At 48.3% G+C, this 13510-nt stretch overlaps 7 protein-coding genes across 7 annotated transcripts; 5 read left to right on the top strand and 2 right to left on the bottom strand.

Moving 5' to 3' along the window:
- Positions 1-1422: 1422 nt before the first annotated feature.
- On the top strand, positions 1423-1783 carry An02g03930 (hypothetical protein; the record flags this gene model as incomplete). The annotated part of the gene is made up of 2 exons (XM_059746213.1): positions 1423-1612; positions 1749-1783. The coding sequence occupies 2 exons, from the start codon at positions 1423-1425 to the stop codon at positions 1781-1783; spliced, it is 225 nt and encodes a 74-aa protein (XP_059606837.1).
- Positions 1784-3038: 1255 nt separating this feature from the next.
- On the top strand, positions 3039-4441 carry An02g03920 (hypothetical protein; the record flags this gene model as incomplete). The annotated part of the gene is made up of 4 exons (XM_059746212.1): positions 3039-3223; positions 3430-3581; positions 4094-4192; positions 4392-4441. The coding sequence occupies 4 exons, from the start codon at positions 3039-3041 to the stop codon at positions 4439-4441; spliced, it is 486 nt and encodes a 161-aa protein (XP_059606836.1).
- A 223-nt stretch (positions 4442-4664) lies between these two features.
- On the top strand, positions 4665-4915 carry An02g03910 (hypothetical protein; the record flags this gene model as incomplete). The annotated part of the gene is made up of 2 exons (XM_059746211.1): positions 4665-4871; positions 4904-4915. The coding sequence occupies 2 exons, from the start codon at positions 4665-4667 to the stop codon at positions 4913-4915; spliced, it is 219 nt and encodes a 72-aa protein (XP_059606835.1).
- Positions 4916-6565: 1650 nt separating this feature from the next.
- An02g03900 (hypothetical protein) lies at positions 6566-9331 on the top strand (the record flags this gene model as incomplete). Its single annotated transcript, XM_059746210.1, has 9 exons — positions 6566-6670; positions 7128-7296; positions 7384-7605; positions 7762-7894; positions 7995-8266; positions 8370-8667; positions 8777-8863; positions 8956-9143; positions 9288-9331. 9 exons carry the CDS (start codon positions 6566-6568, stop codon positions 9329-9331), a joined length of 1518 nt encoding a protein of 505 aa, XP_059606834.1.
- A 61-nt stretch (positions 9332-9392) lies between these two features.
- Positions 9393-10370, bottom strand: An02g03890 (hypothetical protein; the record flags this gene model as incomplete). The annotated part of the gene is made up of 4 exons (XM_059746209.1): positions 9393-9598; positions 9619-9756; positions 9882-9959; positions 10034-10370. The coding sequence occupies 4 exons, from the start codon at positions 10368-10370 to the stop codon at positions 9393-9395; spliced, it is 759 nt and encodes a 252-aa protein (XP_059606833.1).
- A 600-nt stretch (positions 10371-10970) lies between these two features.
- An02g03880 (hypothetical protein) lies at positions 10971-11637 on the bottom strand (the record flags this gene model as incomplete). Its single annotated transcript, XM_059746207.1, has 2 exons — positions 10971-11344; positions 11415-11637. 2 exons carry the CDS (start codon positions 11635-11637, stop codon positions 10971-10973), a joined length of 597 nt encoding a protein of 198 aa, XP_059606832.1.
- A 1133-nt stretch (positions 11638-12770) lies between these two features.
- Positions 12771-13096, top strand: An02g03870 (hypothetical protein; the record flags this gene model as incomplete). The annotated part of the gene is made up of 3 exons (XM_059746206.1): positions 12771-12792; positions 12884-12962; positions 13069-13096. 3 exons carry the CDS (start codon positions 12771-12773, stop codon positions 13094-13096), a joined length of 129 nt encoding a protein of 42 aa, XP_059606831.1.
- Between the last annotated feature and the right edge of the window lie 414 nt (positions 13097-13510).

Below are 13510 nucleotides of genomic sequence, written 5' to 3'. Positions count from 1 at the left end.
CAATGATGTTCAAATGAAGCGCGACCGCGTCCAGGAAAACGGTTCCCAAGATACCTGCCGCGCTAGCGTGTCTAGAACCAAACGTCGTCACGACGACAGGGTGTAATTGAAGGAATGCGAAACGGGACGATTCCTGGTCGCTCGTGGTGAGGTAGATGCTGCGAAACTCGAGCGGCAACGAACGTGCAGGATCAATCAAGTCCAAAATGCAGGTATATGGCTGGGGACGGAACGGAACAAGCGTGTGGAGCGACAATCAACAACTACGGGGAAGGGGGCAAAGGATTGAAATGGAAGAGGCACGAGTCAGAAACAAGCAAGATGAGGCAAAAGCGGGCGGGAAGGCTGAGAGAGTGGGAAGATAAAAGTGAGGGATGGGGGGAGTGGAATTGGAAGACCAAGGGCCAAGCAAAGGTCAAGTTACGGGGTAGGGGAAGCCAAAGCAGAAAGAAAAGGGAAGAAGAGAGAGAGGGAAAGGGAAGAAAAGAGAGGGAGAGGAAATGGGAAGAGAGGAGGGAAAGGTCGAGGGGCTGGTGGTAGAGGGCGAAATTTGCCAAGCGGCGCTAGTGGTTGTGCAGCTCTCCAGCAGTCAGCGAAACCAAAGGAAAGCACGGAAAAGCTGAGATGGCGGTCGTCCGGCGCCAAGCCGAAGACAGGCAGCTTTACGTCCAGGAACGGCCTAGCGGGTGGGGACAACCTGGAGTCGTGTCCGCGGGTATTTACAGTTAATATTTTCCGGGCGCCCGGAAACTCAGGTGAGCGCCGGAGGATGCATTCACCCAAGCTAGATACTCTTATAAGCATCATGCAGACCACGGCACCAGTGAGATAATAATAATAATGATAATAACAATAAACAAAACTGACTTATATAAAAAGGACTATGGACTCGCAAAATGTTTTTATCCACATCATTGCCTATTATTCCATATATAGCTCTCCACTTTGAACGAATCTATGTATGGCCCTTTGATATGAAGCGATCGCCTGCTCAAGGGCGGATTAGAATGAGACGGCGAGGAAGACGCCGAGAAAGAAAGGTAGAAAAAAAAATGACTGATGACGCAAATATATTTTGATACACGCGACATCTATATGTATCCCATACTAACACCCACCTGTACTTCACGCGTGCTAGGTCATGGGAAGTTCCTAACTGTCTACATCACACTGTGTCCCTACTTTTAGTTTTGTCTCTTCTTCTTCTTCTCTCTCTCTCTCTCCCCCTACAATGAGGGTGTGAATATTGCAGTGTGATTGTGCTATGGACAAGGGTTTAGCGTCATGTTGGCAGGTGGGGCGGATGTGATAGTTACGAGTTAAGTTAAGAGCAAATTTAAGAAAAGGGAAAAAAAAAAAAAATTTTAGGAAAATGAAACGAATTAAATTAGAAAAAGTGGGAAAAAATAAAAATGAGCGACTATGAGCAGTAGCCTCAAATTGACTAGAGTGGAGAGAGAAGAAAAGAGGGGGGCCACACACTACGGGTTCAGCGAAAGGTTTAGTGGGTATGGAGTCGAACCGCCCCGAAACAGGGCAGTGTTTGACGAGGATGCAAGCGCCGGAGCCAGGAAGGCACCTCCAGGGATGGATGGAGAGGGAGGGGGGTGTGGTAAGTCTAGCACGAACCCCCGGTTGTGACTCGCCGATGGGGGCCGCAGGTGGGCCATGGAACCTAGACCCACCCGGACTGACCTCTCTTCCCCGTGCCCATTTTTATTTCTTTTATTTATTATTTAATAAATTAGTGCCATATGTACGGAGGGCCGCCAATAATTCCTGACTGCGGCTGTGGGGCCCTCAACCGACATGCTGCGCTACCTGACTGGTGTATGGCCATAAGCTCAACCACCTAAGCTCCCGGCAGCCTAGTCAGGCATGAGGCGTACTCCACACTCGGACCACCTGCAAAGTCCAAATGTTGCAGTCCGCCCCCCCTCTCAGTCTGTCTGTCTCTCTCTCCCCAATGGCTCACCCAGAAACGGCTTGCTTACTGTGCCCTCCCTCGGTGCTGGACAATACATGCACTTGCGTACAGATGGAGTAGGAGACCCCCCTCTACTGTAATGATGAGTCCACGCTCCCAATGCTCGGCCCCATGGTCTTGCCGGCGGCACCGCGCAACGACAGCTGGGTTCGTCAACCAATAAATAACCCAGGCCAAATTATCCCCCCCCCCTTCCCCTTCCTTCTATCACAGTAATCCCTTTCTGCGCTAAATCAAAGTGACCAGGTGCCAGTGCACCCAGCCAATCCTGCAGCTTCCCGGCTATGCTCAGCGGTCTGCAGGCGCCTCGATTGCCCACATTTTGGGGAGGGCAAGGTACCGAATAGATCAAACAAAGAGAGAATTTAGGTTTCCCTGGAACTTCATTGTTAATCTACTTTTGTGGGAGAGGTGACGCTTAAACCTAGTATTTGCTAGAGCAGGGTAGCGAATCGGGAGGGCAAGTTGCTTTTTCCTCAGTTTTCGCCCCTTCCGTCATGGCTCGTTCAGAGGCTTCAGCCGCGGGACTGCCGCAGCGGCAGGCTTATCTAAGCACGCTAGGCCAGATCCCACGCATGGGAAATGCCACCTACCGGCACCAGCCACCAGCCACAGATTCTTAACGGATTCCTTTGAGTGGGCCGTTCCCGATGCTGATCCGTCGGCTCTTCTGTTGGTGTCGATGATCCTTTGTCCTTTTTCTCTTTTCTCCCATTTCATTTTCTTTCCTATTTTTTTTTTTTTTTTTTTTTTTTTTTTTTTTTTTTTTTTTTTTTTTTTAACAGAACTTCCCTTTTCGCTCTTTTCCCTTTCTCCCCTACCACTACTACCCTTCCTCGCCTCTAAAATCACCTCTCCCCTCCCCCCTTCTTCCGCACTAACTAGTAGCAACCGCACGGAACCACGAAAATACAAGAAGCCACCTAACGGGCTAATACATTCTCTTCTTCCCAACACTCGTATCATTTCTTCGGAAAGCCACACTTCCCCCTTTGGGACTTTTTCGCAGCTTTGCCATATCAGGGTCCCAGTGCCGGCAGACTAACTAAAAATGGGCACAGTGGGAGCTTCCAGCGACGGGTGGATAATAAGGTATGACTTTCTTTCACCATTCAGGAAAGGAGTGATTCATGATGAGCGGCTTCGGGCCCCTATTCTCGTGTCGGATCCGAGTGCGTTTTTCCAAATCAAGTCGCTCCTAAGGGACTCGACCAGCACCCGACAACAATTCACTAGGTCTACACAGTATATTTATACCCCCCAACAAGCTTTAAGTTGCATGGAGTAAGAATGTAAGAGCAAAAAAGTAAATTAAAAGAAATAAGAAAAGAAAAGAAATGTCAACCAGCAAGTAATATAGCTAGGGGCATTTCTACCCCATACTACAACCCCCTAGTAGTACTACTATCCACCCCCCCTGCCTGGCAAAGAGTGAGTGACAGTCACCCTCAGCCCAGTGGAGAGGCAAGGCAAGGCACGGATTCCCTCCATCTTACATACCAGATCGCAAACCCGGCCGACCGGAGCTGCCACCCACCCAGTTATCCACCCATTCTTCGCAACCGGCATACGGTGATGAATGCCGCCCAGCAATGTACCTGAAACACGATAGCAGGAGGACAAACAATGCATTGACAATGTGGTCGGTATGTGGGTTACTCGGGCAGATTTGTGTAGCAAGGGGGTGAGTAACAACCCTTTCGACGGAGTACATCAGGTGTTCTATTCTTGTCCAACGCAGTGCTTGCTTGCTTGCTTGTCTGCCTGCTTAGGTACAGCAAAGGAGTCCAAATATGCATGCACATAATTCAGGCTAATCGCTTACGCTAGTAGATAGATAGATAGATAGATAGGGAGCTTCATTTCTCTCTTCCTCCCACCTTCTCTATATCATGAACGACAAACTAGATAGACAATTGTACAGCCCAGCACATAGCACCAATACCACCTTCTGGGCAGCAGGGATTCGTTGACTTAATTAATTGTCACCGTTAATTAAATCAATCCCTGTTTTGATTAGCTAGTTAGTTTCTTGCAGCTTATCATCATCACCCATGCGCGCACGGCGCTTACTTTACGAAGCAACTTCCAGCCGGGGGTGGAGAGGGGGCCCATATGCAACATACAGCCCGACAAGCGGACAGGTAGGCAGACACGACAAGACCAAGTTAGTAGACACCGACGCCCGCATGAACATCGCTGTAGGTAGGAAATCTAGAAAGTGCAATCTAGGCAATAGATGCATAAAAAAGAAGAAGAAAAAAAAATAAATATTTAAACTAACTTTCCAGATTCCACGACACACACAGACACGCCCACCCCCGACATACTCCGTACATATTCTGTTCCACCTGTACGACGCCTTTTGACAGGCTGATCTGATGACTGCCGATGGTTTATGCAGGTATGCCTGCTGCTGCGCCAGTTTGCGCACAGGGACCCAGCCAGCGCTAGGGACCAAAAAAAAAAAAAAAGCAGGAAAAGGGAAAAGAAAATATAAAACTATGGAATAAGAGTAAAAAGTAAAGAATTTCTGAATCCGTGCAAGTGAAATATAAAATTCGAAAATGGAAAAATCAGAACAAAATAAAATAATTCAGAACTAAAAACGGACGTGACAGGGCAACCAACCTACCTTCCTTACTGACTGCTAACCGCCAGCAGGAACTGGGCTGTCATGGATTCCATGAGTCTCGTCTCCTCTTTTCTTTACCCCCCGAGGCCGCGCGCGCGCCGCGGCGCCCCTCTCCTCTCCGTCTCTTTCTTCCCCCTTCCCTTCTCTTTCTTCCCTGCTATTTTCCCCGTTCTGCCAACGTTACACAACATCATGCGGATCCACTCTTTAGTAGCTGCTTCTGCCGCCGCTTTCACACTATCCTTCTTTGTATGTATGTACTTATGTACCTAAGTATGTAGGTAGGTAGATAGCTAGGGTAGGGATCACGATTCTTGGTAGTTTCCCTCCCTGCCAGGTCTGCCTGTCTACCTATCTGTCAGGGTGTCTCACAGTCCCAGCCCGCTGGCCGGCTTATGTACCAAGCAAGTAGACCACATGTGTTGTATATATCCACATCGAGAAAAGAAAAAGGAAAAAATAAATCGACAGGTCATCATCATCGGTCAATATATTTCTCCCACTATTCATTTGTCATCTCTTCTCTTCACATCTCATCGAGATGCTTCCAGGAAGATAAACCTAATCACTGTACGACTTGAGCGAAACCTTTTTTTTATTTTCCCTTTCCCCAAACCAATCATAAGAACAGCAATAGCAATAGTAATAACCTCAAGCAGGCTGAGTAGTTTCAGCCCCCAAAAAGTAGCTAAGGTAGTCTAACTAACATAGCCCTTCTAAGCCCTCCACTGTCGATTATGATCGAGTTACTAAGGGGCATGGTAGTATCTAACATTTAGTCTACCCCTCAGGCACAGACCACACGTTTTGGGTCTAGCCGACCAACCGAAAATGTCACCTTCGGCATGGCCCGGCTTCCGGTGACGGCGACGGTCGCGGTCAGTCACCATGCCTTGTGTGGTATTGGCGCCTTGGTGCCTTGACCCGCTTAGCTAATCACGCAACTGTACTCACTAGTCCTAAAGAGGTATGTAGGGTAGGGTAAAGTGGCTGTTCTGCAAGCGCAGTGCACCACAAATGCAACTCCACCCCCCTACTTTTCTCCTCCCATTATCACATTTTTTGGAACGAGCTCGGGACCCAGTGAAATGCAAAATCTAATATAGACAGATATATAGATATTTGTATGGTTCCAACCTAACCTACTACGAAGTTAGTAGATAGAGTAGTAGCTGACCTAATAATGACCCTATTCATCATCATCATCATCATCGTCTTCGTCGTCGTCGGCTAGACCACGCATTTCATACACCACACCATAGAGGCTAAAATAATAAAGTTTTTCTCTCATCCCTAGTCTAGCGGGTCATTTCTCGGACAGATTGTGGGCTAGTCTATCCATCTATTTATTGATTTTTTTTTTCTTCCCATGGAACGCTACTGCCATGTGTAGTCTAGAAAGAAGTCAAATTTGAATGTATGACTCGGTTTTAGGGGGGCTAGAATGAGTTCTCGCTATAGGTAGGTAGTTATGTAGGTGGATACATACTACTTAGTCATGGTAATTTGAGTTGAATTTAGTGAGCGAGCATGCTTTATGTATATTGTGATTTCTTTTGATTATATTGGAGAATATATATGCAACAGAACATTCACAACCACTGCATACTTACATGATATAACCTGAAAGGTGATCACTTCTCTTCCTCCCCTTCCCCCCCTCCTTATATGCTGTGTGTAGAAAAGGGGCGGGAAGACAAACCGGAAACACGAACCCATCGACGATCAGCGATCACATCAGCTGAGATGGGATGCGATCAGATCTGATCAGATCTGATCATACCAGAGATCAGCTGCGCTTACTTACTTAGTCACCTGGTTAGGTAAGGTAGGTAGTAAGGTAGGTAGCCAACTGTTGTAACTGAGACTGATGAAGTAGGTATAGGTGTGGTATGTACAGCAAGTAGGTAAGTAGATGCAGGAGAGTAACCTTATCCGTGACGATGGGTTACCACGTAGATGGTCCTGATGTTGCTACTTACATCTGCTCGTGTGTGTGTGTGTGTGGACTGAGTCTGGATTTGAAACGGAGGAAGCATGATGTGGCTGTAAGGGACGGGGAGGGATGAGGTCATTTCTTATGTAGTTTCTGTGGATGTATGTGAGAAGTAGGGATGGATATATAGATAAAGGGCTGTAACCAAATATATATGTTAGTCACGATGGATGGTGTAATGAATATTACTACTATATAGTGATATATTTATGTAGTAGTGGATGGACTCAGATTCACTAGATTGCTTCAAATATTGTTTAGTTGTCAGTTGTTAGAAGTCGCTAGTTCACGATCGTTACTGAGAAAATATCGTACCTTGAAGTCTAACGCTACTACAGACCTAGTAGTCTTTGGAATGTTACTGTACTGTGTTTCTCCATGAACAGTAGCATCGTGGAAAGTAGAGCTTTTCATGTGAGATGTCCACCCACTATGCTACAGTTATAAGTATAAAGTAGCACGGCCGACTAGCCAATCGACGGTCAAATAGTGTATATTCATTCAATCAGAGCCAAGAAAAAATCAATAACAACAAAGGCATCCTTCAGACAGATGTAAATGTGACATTCTTCGCTTCTAGAAGAAACCCAAAGATCCTTGGCTTCACTAGTAACACTCCATCTACGGTGTACAAGGCAGGCATCAATTCCAAGCCTGAACCGGGGATCTCACCTGATTGTCCCCGGTGAAACAACCAGATTCCGGAGGAATAACTGGTGAGTTATAACAAGTTACATGAGATCATGCCGATGACTTAATATGCAGCTGATGGGGCGAAAGAAAAAGCAAACAGACACCCGGGAAATGGCCAGCCACAGCAACTTATTCTGCCGACGATGGGGCCTATGTTACTTGCTGATTCCACTAGTGTCTGCTGTGACACCCTCCAATGGGACGCAGGGGGGAAGATGAAAGTTGATGTGTTATCTAGGCACTTTTTCATCAACTCCTTGCAGGTGGGTCATTTGAATGTGGCGACTGCGTCGAGTCAGGACTGACAAAGATGTGACGGGCACTTCAAGCATTCTGAGTAGTCAGTGTAAATGTCTGAAGGCTTGAAGTTTGCTTATTGAAGAACTGCTCTGTGGTATTCTGCTGGATTTCCCAAGAACTCCGCACCAGACTGGGCATCCTAACAAATAGCGCCGAACGCGGTCGCTCCGATGTGTGAAATGCGTGCACTTCGACAACGACTGAAAAGAAAACAGGTGTTGGTCTTTCTCAAAAGGGACATGCGGCAGACACTGAGCGCAACTAATCTTTCAGACAGATCAAAGTGATTAGATCGACGAAAGTGACCCATCGCGTCAGATACCCCTGACAGCGAGGAGTCTTGCATCGATATATGCGTCAACCTAATCTGGGGTCAGCGACAGCGTTCAGAAACGAAATCATGACAACCGCGAGACTTATGGTCTGCATTCTTCTGTTGGGGCCATATACAATATCTCAAGCCGCCACCATCAGCGGCTTGTACGCCACTTAGATCCTGCAACCAACGTTGGCAAGCCACAACGGCAAGGCGTCCACGTATTGAGAACTCCGTACATGCTAGCGTGGGACAAGCAGAGTGTGATTGGGCATTTGTGCACCCGAGGAGAAGAGGGTCAAGGACCAGCAGTTCACATGGCATTCAGACGTCAGGAGTGTTGGTTGGGGGGAGTTCCCGAGGAAAATAGAGGGTGGGTGGGATAGAGGTATATGCACAGTGCTACCCTGTACCTTGTAGCATCCCGGACATCGTTCCACAGGGGAGCAGCCAATATGGTTCTGTGATACTTGCATGGAAGCCATGTCTACAATGCGGGATCGGCCCTATGTCCCTGGCCAAGAGTTACAGGCGCAGGAGAGTTTCCACATCCGAAGTCTGGGCGTGGCAGCCAAGAACAGTCTGGATCTGGCGGGCGAGGGGATGGAACCAACGGGAGAAAACGGTCTGAAGAGTCGGCCAGAACGGAGGCTGATCACGAGCAAATCAAATGAACATGGGCCCTCAAGCCATGACACGCAACAATACGCACAGAGTCCAAATCTGATGCGGAGGGAAAAGTTGGGAAAAGTCTGTCGTCATGTCGGCTAAGTCAGAAGGGCACATGGCCGGCATATGGCAGTCGTAATCTATCTCTCGGCAAGAGAGGGGGCGTGATTAGGCATACAGAAGGGTCGCTAAGCCGGGTCGATTGATTCGAAACAAGTGGTTTGGCAGTGAGACTGGCCGAGTCGGTATGTTTAGGATCAACGATGGGTTACCCATTTGTTGATAAAGTAGCACAGCATACTGAAGGACAAGACTTTGGAGACCGCCACCGGACATCTGGTTACCTAATTTATTGATAGGATCGACCAGCTGGACACGAAGCAGAAACACCACCCAAGCCGGGTATACGGCTTTTCCAAGCAGGAGCATGCCAGATGGATAGATACCCGGCGGGGCTGGGCTGGGCTGGGCGCCACTCGTCGGGGAAGATATGAAGAGGGAGAAAAGAAGGGCCAAGCTGCGTTTCCGAGGTTCAGAGGCAGCCCTGGTCATCGAGATAATTCATTGTATGTTTGGTCATGATCGTCATGATACTCGAGTCGAGGAAGAAAAGCATATCTAGATTTGTTTCACCCCAACATACAAAGTCATAGTATTTGACTGCTCTCCTAGTGGATGGACTCGGTTGAAGGTGCAAAAAGAGGGTATGGCGTTGCGATGCCCGGGAGAGGATAGATCGGGAACTTGTAACGACGGCCACAAAGAAATACCTCGATTAATGCAGATGTATTATTAGTTAGTTGGGGGGGTATTTGGCTGCGGTCAGCGCTATGCTAGATGTGATCTGGTCGTAATACCGCCAAGCCGACCAGCCAACCTCCGAATGCGGATCACGGACACGCTCGCAATGCCACCATCCAATCAAGGACCGTTGCTCGTCCACCAAAATCCCCGCAGGGGCTTGGCATCTTGGCACGCGGTACAGATACGGTAACATTGCTCCTGCAACACACCCCAAACACTGCACACGGTGGTGACGGGGCTTGAAATTCCAGACGAAGACGAGGCAGGGAAATACTCTCTTCCTCCTTCCCACCGAGGGGGAGGGAGATGAGATGGAAAGATGGAGAGATAACCTGGAAGTAGAAGAGAGGGTGGAGCTGAGGAGAGGAACAATAATCTCTCTTTTAACTCGTCAGCAAGTGGTGTGTCTGTCCTCTTTCCTCCCTTCATTTCTTTGACTCGTTCACTTTAATGAGTGTTATCTTCCTTCCTTACACTTTACCCCCGACTCCCGATTCCTCTCTCCCCGCTACTCCCATCCTGTCCCTTCCGGTAGCTCCTTTTCCCTTCTTCAAGCTCCCTCAGCCTACTAGCACCCCATTCCTTCCCTCCGCTCTCCGAACCCGAGGGGGGAGAAAATCTCCCCCTTTCAACCTTCGAGAAATCCTTGGGACCTCGCACGCCATGGTGTTGGCCGTGACACTCTCTTGACGTTGCCCATGCCAAGGGCTCGGCAGCTGGGCGTCTTGGCGGCGAAAAAGCAGACCAGAACCAGAACTACTCTATCCCCCCCCCCTCCCCCCTTCCCTTCCGCTGCAGTCGTTCTGGGACGACGACAAGACAAGACCAACCGGTCTCTTGGTCCTGTTCTTGGACGTTCCGCTCTGTCTCCTTCTGTCTTGGGAAAGGGAAGTGAATGAAAAAAAAAAAAGTCGTCCATGGCATTCTTCTTATAAGTCACCCTGCCTGCCCTTCCGCTCCTGTCCTCCATTCCTCTCCTCCCCCTCCTCTTCCTCTCCTCCCTCCTCCTCTCCCTCCTGCGTTTCAAATCCTCCCTCCCTCCCTCCCCTTCTCCCTTCTCCGCCTTGCTCTGGAAACTCTCCCTCCAAACCCTCCACCCAGTCCCGTCAGGGCGATAAGCTCCGGTACATGCCTTGAGATCGTTATGCCCCTTGCACCCAAAGCCATGCGGTGAACCTCATCCCTGCAGCTGCTCTCTTCACACAGTATCTCTGTGTGCGTGTGTACTCTCCGTACCACCTTGTGTTGCTCCTGCGGCATTTCTCAAGGGGGTAGCATTTCCTGTTGCGCCCTTGTTTGCTCCACCGACTCCCCTCTCTACTTTCCCTCTCGGTGCCTACCTATTACCCCCCTCCTTCCTCTACTCCGCCCGTAATGGAGCAGCCGGCAATGTCCCAGCCTGCTACCCACCGTCAAGATGATAGTCACCTCGTGACAGCTTATTTTCCGAACCCAACACCCACTGTGCCTGCTGCTGCCGCACATCCTCCCCCACACTTTCTGCCGGCGTCCTCCTCGTCGCCATCACCTCACCACTTTCATTCGGAGGTTGACTCCTCTCCATCGGAACTTAACTATCTCGACGACTCCCTGCACATCTCACATCCTGAATACCAGCAGCCTCAGCGGCATTCTCGACGACAGCATAGCCTATCACATCAAACCCCGCAGACTGGGGAACATCTATATCCGGAATTGGGGCAGGCTTCGGTGCCTCCAGAGGCGTCGGTTGCCTCGCCTTATCACGAGAACGGCTCCGTATTATCGAGGGCTTCAGGTGCAAGCGAAGTCGGGCGCAAAGAAGGGCGCGTTCGTGGGAGTTGGACCGATCATTCGTCATATATGTCGGGCGATAATCACCCCAATGGCGCATCTCGCGTACATAAACGAGCGATTCATGACGACGACATAGCGCCGGAGGAAGAGCCGGATGCGCTGTTGATGCTGGTGAGCTTCGTCTATTTCCTCCGAATGTCTAGCTATTCGGGCCGTAGCTAACCGCACTGGATTTTAGTTTCGACTCTCCCTTCCCGTTCCTGTATTCTCCTTCTGCGCATCGTTGTACACCATCTTCGGCGTGCTCTTCGTCCTGCTTGTCTCACCGCTTCGCATTTGTTCCTGCATACCATACTTTCGGGCGACGTCCTTCCGGGCACAGCTGTGTGGTCTGCTGATACCCCAGTTGCATATCCATGAACGACTGGTCTGCTTGCGACAATCTTCTTCAAGATCCTCATCCACCCAGCCGATATATGATCCGGAGGGATCCTATGTGGCAGAATCCATTGACTCGTATTCAATTGGAGGGCTGCTCACAGTCCTCCTTCTCTCGCCGTTCCTATCCATCGCCATAACTCTCCTGGCTTGGATTGCAGCATTTTTCTGGATCTTCGCCATGGTTCTAGGCAATCCAGATGGCACAGAGCGCAAAGACGATGGCCGAGCAGCCGTTCTCGGAGTCTGCCGATGGTGGCAGATATGGCTTGGCAAAGCCCGTAAGCCACTCGCTTAGCGTCTCCGTGTGAACCCCCCTTGTGGATATGAAATTTGCTTTGATCAAGTCAATCCCGTTGTTTGATGCCGGCATGATACCAACGTTTGGGATATGTGGAATGATCTTCTTGAGGCGCTATCTTTCGGGTTTTTTTTCGATTTCACCCCCATTTTCTTTTATTATTCTTTCTTTTTTGTCTTCAGTCACATGACTGATTTTGAGGATTCCCTCCGGAGTTGGGATATTGGTCGCCGGCGCGGGGAGTTTATCATCCTTATCGCCCATGAATCACGGGCCATCGTAGAGAGGGAACGCTACTATTATGAGTTTCAGAAAGCGAAGGAAGGGAATCTAGGAGTTGAGTTGGGTCAAAGCTGTCTTCCGGTGAAGAGAGCTTACCTTTGTTTATGTGTTCTTCTCTGTTTTCCCTTTTCATGTACTCATACAATACCGAGTGAGAATTGATACCCACATTTTGTTGTTTTCTTCTTTTCCCTTCATCCTTCTTCCCCACATAGCATGGACTAGTCAGCTAAGTTAGTTAGTATCCGATCACTTATGGAGTAGAAGCAGATCGATCACCTATCTCACCGCACATCCATACCAAACACAGAGTAGGTAAATAAGACGAGTGCAGAATTGCAACAAGGGAAAAGAAGGGAAACCTGAGAGAAGGCGAAAGATACTCCGCCCCGCTTGGAAGGGGACAAAAAATATTAAACAAATCTGATAGATCAGATCGACGTTTGTTTTATTGTATCACCTTACGTTGCGCTCGGGAAGGATTAATCCCGGAAGAAAAGGCAGGCAGGCAACCTGCATAGTAGTAGTAAATTCTATGCCGGTACCGAGAGATAAGGTTAATTAAGCGCGAAGATGGGTAACTTGAAGTTAGTTGGTATGTGTTCGGAAATACGGAAGGAAGGAAAGAAAGATTGAATAGGGAGAGAAAGCACTAAGTACTAAGGCTATATGTTTATATAACCCAGATGATATAGCGGTCATGGTTAGTAGTTATGTACCGGGATTCTGTGACGAAATGATCTTCAACTTCCTTTTGTCCGGATGGTATGTATGTATGTATGTATGTATGGTGTTACCTTATTACTTGAAAGTATGAACGGATGGAAGATATACTATACTATACTATACTGACTGCGTTATTTTCAACTAGGAAGGAAGACACACAACAATTGGACTGAACTGAACTGAACTGAACTAAAAAACTATGAAAATGGGAGCAGTAATAGCAGCCAAAGGATAATGAATAAAAAAAAAGGGTATATGAAGATACACCTAAGGGAAGGAATGATTGAAGCACGCAGCACGAACCACCTCACACTGAAAAGAAACTAATGACCAAATCAACTCACTGACTGGAATTAGCAAGACTTAACTACCATTTTCTGATCCGCAGTGAAAGAAGAAATAGGGACATGGTCAGATCAATCGTATCGTAAGTATGTATGTATTCACAACAAATATGGGAAGAAAACATAACAAGATAAAAGGTAAAGAGGTAAAAAACGGTCTCGTCATACTCCATACATGACATGATGAACTTTGAAAAATGACTTTCATTGACTATTCGGTATCCAGTGCCGTTAAAATAATGC

This window comes from Aspergillus niger (genome assembly GCF_000002855.4).
Source record: "Aspergillus niger supercontig An02".
Classification (NCBI taxonomy): Eukaryota; Fungi; Ascomycota; class Eurotiomycetes; order Eurotiales; family Aspergillaceae; genus Aspergillus; species Aspergillus niger.
This window is presented reverse-complemented; position numbering and strand designations above follow the sequence as displayed.